At 36.4% G+C, this 8440-nt stretch overlaps 1 protein-coding gene across 1 annotated transcript; it reads right to left on the minus strand.

Moving 5' to 3' along the window:
• Nucleotides 1-365: 365 nt before the first annotated feature.
• LOC134651671 (uncharacterized) lies at nucleotides 366-6673 on the minus strand. Its single transcript, XM_063506771.1, has 5 exons — nucleotides 6273-6673; nucleotides 5499-5737; nucleotides 4299-4371; nucleotides 1039-2125; nucleotides 366-491 (listed from the first exon to the last, which is right to left on the minus strand). Exons 1-4 carry the CDS (start codon nucleotides 6671-6673, stop codon nucleotides 1822-1824), a joined length of 1017 nt encoding a protein of 338 aa, XP_063362841.1. The 3' UTR covers nucleotides 366-491; nucleotides 1039-1821.
• Nucleotides 6674-8440: the final 1767 nt, after the last annotated feature.

An 8440-nucleotide genomic window follows, 5' to 3' on the forward strand; every position in this document is an offset into this window, starting at 1 on the left:
CTAATTGCATTACTCAGGATCATATATGTGAGCCAATTCCCAGGGCATTATTAGGTACAGCTGCAGAGTTAAGTGACACCCCATGCATAGAAACTAGTTTGCAGGGGGGTCACTTAACTCTGCAACTTCTTGTTATTCATGAAGGATATTTACTAAAAACTTAAACTTACTATTTCCCTTCGAGACAGTTAATATCTGGTATCTCATGAACCGTTTGATTAACTTCACATTGTATGCAAGCCATCTGGTTGTACACGGAATTTCTTAATTTTCTCCCGTGACTCATCTCCTGAACGTTATTCAGCCATTCGGTCTTATTGGTGAAGACGTAAGGTAAGTCGTGCATCGGTATCGAGTTGCAGAGATTACACGAGCACACGTACGTTGTGTGATTCCGTAGACGGTTGTAACAGCCACGGACCACTATGCCGAATGGTGTTTGCATCGAATAGCATCTATCACCGCCATCATTGCAACGTATCAAGGGAAGTCTGAAAAATAAAACTCTTCAAACTACCTATACGAATAATTGAAGTCATGTGTTTGTGAAGCCGGTGGTATTTTGTCCATGTTTAACCACAGGCAATTTAGAAACTATGTGGTGCCACTTCAAAAATTGGATCACGTTTTTTTTATTAGTAAGCCTAATATTCGACTGATGCGATTACTAAAATCATATATATTGAATAATCTTCACTTTCATACTCAAACAGTAATACTGTAAGTAGGCCTCGGAGAGAACTATCTATCAATCAGCCGTACGCTGTACCTATAGTCCTCACGGTCGAAACATCAAGTTAAGACAAGTGTTTCTTAATCAAACGTAGCACTATGCCTACAAAATTCTATGAAATCTAGCTTTTACAGAGGTACCTACTGTTTGAACACGGCGCGACGTCTGAGAAAGAAGTGTTACCCAGATTATGCGCCTGTACCAGTTATCCGACCTCAGCGCAAGTCCTTCCGCTTCCTTAGATAGCGAACCAGTATTTTCCTGAAGGAACTACATATAGTTGCCGAAAAGTGTTAGGTACTCACAATTTGTTTCCCGGATTATTGCAATCCTTGTTATTAACATTATCACAAGATATGCAAGATAATTTTCTCAACTGTTGATCCATCAAATCTATGTCTTCGTCACTTTCGATAGGGAGTGGCCCAAGGCTTGTCTCGTCTTCCAGAAGCTCATCATGTTCTTCAGATTTACGTGGCGATATTGCTTTTTCAAAATACTTTCGGTATCGTGTTTTTGTACGCGTTGACGACAAAGGCGTTGCGTCTATAGAAGTTAGTTTAGTACTTTTTAGTAACTTGTATTTCTTTATTATATCTGGATCGGTAATTTTAAAAGTATAATATTTTGTAGAAGGTAATGTACTGTTTTCAAACATTGCAAGAATTTTGTTTTTCTTTTTTGTAACGTGTCTAAATCTTTGTAACAACTCCTTTGCTGGGGATATTGTTAGAGCAAACTCATTATTATTTCCCGGTATTTCATTTGAGTTTCCGTCATAACTTGTATTAACTCCGTCAGGTTCAAATATTTCTTTAATATGGCCAAAAAAATCCGATACCAAATCACTTTGCGCATCTTCAACAATCGTTTGTAACGTAGTGGTGTCAATTTTGTCTTTCGTTTCGTAAGCTAAAATAATGTTGTCGTCTACATTTGAAATTGTTGTATTGCAATCCACGCATATTATTAAAATAAAAATATTCAAAATTGTATAACGAGCGCTTATTTTCGACATGACAGTCAACTCTGACAAGAATATAATCTTGACATTCTTGATTGTCAAAGGTAATTATTTCAAAGAGTATTCACATATAATATAGGTTTATTAAAGGAACAAGAAGCAGTATATCGTTCACTTTACGTCCTGTATTAGATCCTGTTAAAGGAACTGAAAGTTTTAAAACCATGTGCGTCCTGTTTCTTGGTTTCGCAAATTGGAATGCTACATCAGAATCCCAATAGTTTTTATCATTACAGGAGCTTTGGTTGCAGAATGTGAGGAAAGAGTTGTAGGCTGGTTTATTAGCACACCCACGACTTATTGAACCTTTAGTCTTGTCTATTTGAGTAAAACACATTTGTCCTTCATCGCAAATTGTATACTCTACACTAAAAAAACAACATACATATTTAAAAACTAAATAGTTACAACTTAAACACTTATTTGATTGTACACCAAACGAACACCAAAAATTGCCAATCGGGGGAAATAATACATGTGTAAGCCAATTTTAGCATGGATGGTGGTGTATTAAACAAGATACTAAAAATACCGGGGGGTGGGGGTGAAGCTAACGGGTAGAGGGGGGTTTAAGGTCCCTTTTTATCATCATCATCTTCCTCGCGTTGTCCCGGCATTTTGCCACGGCTCATGGGAGCCTGGGGTCCGCTTGGCAACTAATCCCAGTAATTGGCGTGGGCACTAGTTTTTACGAAAGCGACTGCCATCTGACCTTCCCACCCAGAGGGTAAACTAGGCCCGTTTTGGGATTAGTCCGGTTTCCTCACGATGTTTTCCTTCACCGAAAAGCGACTGGTAAATATCAAATGACATTTCGTACATAAGTTCCGAAAAACTCATTGGTACGAGCCGGGGTTCGAACCCGCGACCTCCGGATTGCAAGTCACACGCTCTTACCGCTAGGCCACCAGCGCCTGTCCTAGGCCACCAGCGCCTGTCCCTTAAGGTCCCTTTTTATAGTTTTTTTGTAAATAGCTCTTAAACGGTGGCCCGTAGCAAGAAATGTTCTACTACATAAGTAATGTACATAATATTTTCTACAAAAAAGATTTAATACACTTTTTCGCTAAAATCAATAGTTTAAAATATATTAAGGTTGGAAAGTCACGTATAATTTGTTCTAAGGTCGTTTTTTTATTAGTGTTTAGGGTTCCGTACCCAAAGGGTAAAAACGGGACCCTATTACTAAGACTCCGCTGTCCGTCAGTCCGTCTGTCCGTCTGTCACCAGGCTGTATCTCACGAACCGTGATAGCTAGACAGTTGAAATTTTCACAGATGATGTATTTCTTTTGCCGCTTTAACAACAAATACTATAAACAGAATAAAATAAAGATTTATGTGGGGCTCCCATACAACAAACGTGATTTTTGACCGAAGTTAAGCAACGTCGGATGGGGTCAGTACTTGGATGGGTGACCGTTTTTTTGCTTGTTTTGCTCTATTTTTTGTTGATGGTGCGGAACCCTCCGTGCGCGAGTCCGACTCGCACTTGGCCGGTTTTTTCGTAAATAACTCGTAAACGATAGCCCACAGCAATAAATTATCTTTTACGTAAATAATCTATTTGAGATTTCTTATAAAATAAATGCTACTTCTTTCACTAGGATCAATATTAAAGGGAAAATATTAATTCGAAGGTCCCCTTTTTTAGTATTTCGTAAATAACTCGTTAACGATAGCCAATAGCAAAAAATGTTTTATAACATTAATAATTAACATAAAATTTCCTACAAAAAGGTTATTCAATCTTATCCTCTAGGATCAATATTTAAACTACGCTTGTGAGGCGTATGCCCTTTCCCCCTTTAATATTTTTTTAAATATTGATCCTAGCGAAAAAACGTAGCATTTATTTTATAAGGAATCTCAAATAGATTATTTATGTAAAAGATATTTTTTTGCGGTGGGCTACCGTTTACGAGTTATTTACGAAATACTAAAAAAGGGGACCTTCGAATTAATATTTTCCCTTTAATATTGATCCTAGTGAAAAAAGTAGCATTTACCCTAAACAAATTATACGTAACTTTCCCACTTTAATACATTTTAAAATATTGATCCTAGCGAAAAAGTGTACTGAATCTGTTTTGTAGAAAATTTTATGTAGATTACTTATGTGATAGAACATTTCTTGCTACGGGCCACCGTTTAAGAGTTATTTACGAAAAACTAAAAAAAGGAACCTTAAACCACCCCCCCCCCTACCCGTTAGCTTCACCCCCACCTTCCGGTACTTTTAGTATCTTGTTTAATACACCATTACCTACACCCACGCTAAAATTGGCTTACACATGTATTATTTCCGCTGTAATTCCTTCGTTTGGTGGCCTATAATGTGGTTTTCAAAATGATTTCACATAGTTAGAGTTTGTGCGGAAAGAGAAGAGTCGTGGAATGTATGGGGCCCAATACATTTTACGACTTTTCTGCACATACTCTAACCAAATAGTGGATATTGAAGGCAACAAAGGGCATTAATGGCATACGGCCTGATTCGAACTTTAAAATACGTCAAATATTACGTCTCGTAAGTACTTACCTTGTACCGTCCAAGCAAGTTTGAAAGTAACCAACACCAGTCGTGTTGCAATATTTACACGCTGTAACAACACCTACAAATGAATGATTATGTGTTAGGCCTCCATAAATACTGATACTTAAAAATTGTAACAACAGAAATTAATAATTAAAACGGTTTAAACAGACATTTTTTTTTGTCGTTCGTTGTATTATGTTCATACCTCGCAACCGAGCTAGCAAATCTGTAGCAGTTGTACATCAGGGTTATCACTACTACGCATAAACTAAAGTACTTACAAAAAATATTTTTTCTTTGTTTTCAAACACACCAATATTTTCAAGCAATGAAAATTCCATGTTAATATTTGAAAGAAATGCGAAAAAAAACGTGATTTTATAAACAAAATAACAGATACCTACATTGAAACGCATCTAATATTGATTTGTTAATTTATATTATTTGACAGTAAATTAAACCGAGTTATATCGGAAGAGGGTCAACAGGGTTCTCGATCAATTTTATTAATGTTACATACAAAATGGTTCATCATACTCGCCAACCCTGACACAAAACTGTCATTTGCTACGGTTTTGCTAGCTCCGTTGCGGGGTAATTTATGTTGTATTAATATCTGGGAGACCGAGCTTTGCTCGGAAAACATACAAAAACTAAAAAATGCTCGTTCTAGAGATAAGACCTTGTTAGATCGATTTTCGTCCCCCAAAACCCCTATATAGCAAATTTCATCGAAATCGTTAGAGCCGTTTCCGAGATCCTCGAAATATATAAATATGTATAATAAATATACAAGAATTGATTGTTTAAACATTTTGCTTTCATATCCATTTTATAAAACCCTATATTAATTGTTGTTACGTATAAATATTTTGGCGCAGAGGGCCTACCGTGAAAAACATAAATAGAATTCGTTATCTGCGTCTCTATTGCTCTTGCATATTCAAGCTAAAGAGAGGCGGATATTCGCTAGGTGCACGACTGGTGCTGCCCTCATTTTGGCAGACTTTCTACGTTAAATCTTATGGAGTAAAATTAGTTCAAGCGGCTGCCGCTAGTACTAATGGCGGCCATTCCATAAGATTACCTGTGTTTGTGACGATCAGCGCCACTTCCCCCTCCACCGACTTCGCACCTTTCCAATAGAAACTTCTATTTTTATTTTTCGCGGTAGAGCCTCAGAACCCTAAAAATAAAGAGCACCTGGCAAGTTCGGTTGTTGCAGTCTTCTGTTGTCATAGGACCAATCCTTTATATGCTCATACACGAAGTACTCGCGCTTTTCACCTGGTTTATCGTTGCATAGTGTGCATTTGCAATAAAATGTTACATTGAGTTTAAGAGGATCATAACAACCTCGCTTTATATAAAAAGGATGAAGTTCTATAAAACATTCTTGATGATTACGAGTGACATCAGCACGGCATTCGTTCGACGATACACTGAAAGGAAAAATGTTCTAATGAATACCACAGACTTTAGGTATATTTCACTTACTAGACGAAACATATACTCGAACTTTGTGTGTCATTCTCATTGGTGCATATATACTTGGTCAACCAGGTCTTGTCAGTAGAAAAAGGCGGCAATCGTCTCATAGAAAATTTGAATTTCGCGCCTTTTTCTACTGACAAGATTTGCTTGACCATCTATATCTACATACAATATCGCAGTCGTGCTCCCATTTCATGCGTTGAAGTATTATAAGATGTTTGTTAATACAGTCGGAAATGCTTAATTTATAATTTTGTTGTAAATATTTCCATGGACCTCATAGTTTGCATACGAATAAATTTTATACTTGCGATCAAAGAGTAAAGTAAGTATAATCTTGCGATATCCAGTTCGTACTATAATCTGTGTAATATACTCTTCGTTATCAGTGCATTTTTTCGGTTCTGCGATAGTACAATGCGGTTTATATTTTTGACTTCAGTTACCAATTGATTTGGATTAAAAAATAAAATAAAAAATTACTTGATACCACTGTAGCAGTTTTCATCAGCAATACTTATATTCATGCCTGAGTTTGAGCCGTAACATTGTAGACATTCAAGAACATCCACCGAATCATCCCTCCTTTGCCTGGATTTGCTCTGTAATGCCATCTCATTGGACTTATTTACTTTCCGCTGTGCCTCTGAAAATTCTTTATACAATTTTATATGTTCCATTGAACCTTTCCTTAGTCTATAATCAAAATCTTCATCGTCCTCAAACTCGTCCTGTTCTGTAATTACACTTTCTCCAAAATTGTGTTCATCCCAAAATGGCCGTGGTTCTGATGCAATATTCTCCTGTGCTCCATTATTAACAATGTCTCCCTTGATCCCTCGAAACGTTGAAAAGAAAATAAGACAACAGACAAGATTTTGCATATTTGCATTCATTATTCTTTTGTAAAAAAATGTACTAAAATATTTTGAAGGTTGAATATAAATTGACGTCTGTCATTGTGAAATAGTCTTCATGACCTTCATGAGGTCTCCATTCTCTCTTGGTTCTCTCTTTAGTAATGCTTTAGTATAAACAACAATACTACCAATATAAAAGTCAGTAAGTAAGTAAATCCTTATTGCAAACCATGGTATGTATATAGATGTTACAAATTGTGTTAGTTTATTGGCCAACCTTGAACAATGATATATGGCGGCGTTGTGCATTGTCAAACCTCGTTCTACCACATAGCTGAGTCCCGTGGATTGAAAAAGAATAGCCTAACATGATATGTGCAACTTGGTGAACTTTTAATATGTAATGTCTGTGCGGAAAGACAAGAGTCGTGGAATGTATTGGGTCCCATACATTCCACGACTCTTCTCTTTCCGCAAAGACTCTACTCGTAAATTCATGCAATACTCGATAAACCAGTAAGATAAAAAGCAGCATTGGAAATCCACGTGACGATAGTATTGCAACTAAAGGGTTGCTAGTTTTAAATATCCATTATTACGCTTAAAATAATTATCTTCGATACAAGTGCGAAAAAGAGGAAATTCGAAATGAGTGGCGATAAAATTAAAACACGACCGAACGGAGTGTTTTAAATCGACACGAGTTGCGAATTACCTATTCGCATGTGTGTGTATCGAACAACGTTTTACAGTACATAAGGCACTTTAAAGTTTCGACATACGCACGAAAAGTGCTATTTTACGCACTAGTGCGGAAAAGTAGCCCCATATGTACTGTAAAGTACTTTTTATACAAAGAAATACTATCGACTAATCAAAATCTGTTGTAGAAAACCTAGTAAGAAGTATGGATACTTTATCTGCGAATAGACAAATCATAGGGTATCGTATACACACATGTCGAAATTTGCAACAACATCAACATAGAACATAATGGGCCATAATGAACCTCCTATAATGTCGCATTTACATATGCGCCAACTCATGAGACGAATTTAACCACAACAAACAGGGGTTTTAATAATAAAACCCCTGTTTTTGTGTACGTATACACACATTTAAAATATTTAGTATTTATAATAATTATTTATTGATAATTTAGCCGATCAAAAATATATATCTCACACTCCTTCAATAGTTACGTTTACCTATTCATACATGTTTGAGGTACAAATTTATTCAGATTATATGAATTTATTCACACGAAAATAATGCTAATATCCAAAAAGGAAGTAATAAAACGGCGTTACAAGGAAACACTTTTTTGAAATGAATGAGTCCTAAAATTGCAAAAGCAAATTACACGTTGTATGTTCAGGCCCATAAAACAATAAACAGGAGTGGACTATTAACTAAATTACTAAATTTTACCTACAGCGTTGAAATTAAATCTGCACAAAAAATACCGACAAAGAGAATAAGTAAGTAAAATGGCTTGTTCTGACTTAAGTGAAATATTTTGATAATGATAATACGTATTAGATAAAACTTAATGCACGTATCGTAATTGAAAACACCTTGATGCCAGTGCACTAACACTTACTTAGGTGCCTACTTTACAGTAACTTTCAACTATACTGCACCCGAAACCCGACTGCAATTTCTATGGGAACTGCACGCCGATTGCACCCCAACGGCAACATCGGCGTGCAGTTCCCATACAAGTTGCAGTAGGGTTGCAGTCTGTACCGGCCCTTACGGTAGGACCGATAAACAGAGAAGACTTTTATC

This window comes from Cydia amplana, chromosome 10, assembly GCF_948474715.1.
Source record: "Cydia amplana chromosome 10, ilCydAmpl1.1, whole genome shotgun sequence".
Taxonomy (NCBI): domain Eukaryota; kingdom Metazoa; phylum Arthropoda; class Insecta; order Lepidoptera; family Tortricidae; genus Cydia; species Cydia amplana.

Excerpts from the sequence above, each read along its gene's own strand:
- LOC134651671 (XM_063506771.1), bottom strand. The coding sequence starts at position 6,673 with ATGCAAAATCTTGTCTGTTGTCTTATTTTCTTTTCAACGTTTCGAGGG. Across the intron at positions 5,738-6,272 it reads AACTGCTACAGTGGTATCAA|TGTATCGTCGAACGAATGCC; the intron begins GTAATTTTTTAT and ends TTTTCCTTTCAG. Across the intron at positions 4,372-5,498 it reads GCAACAACCGAACTTGCCAG|GTGTTGTTACAGCGTGTAAA; the intron begins GTGCTCTTTATT and ends ATTCATTTGTAG.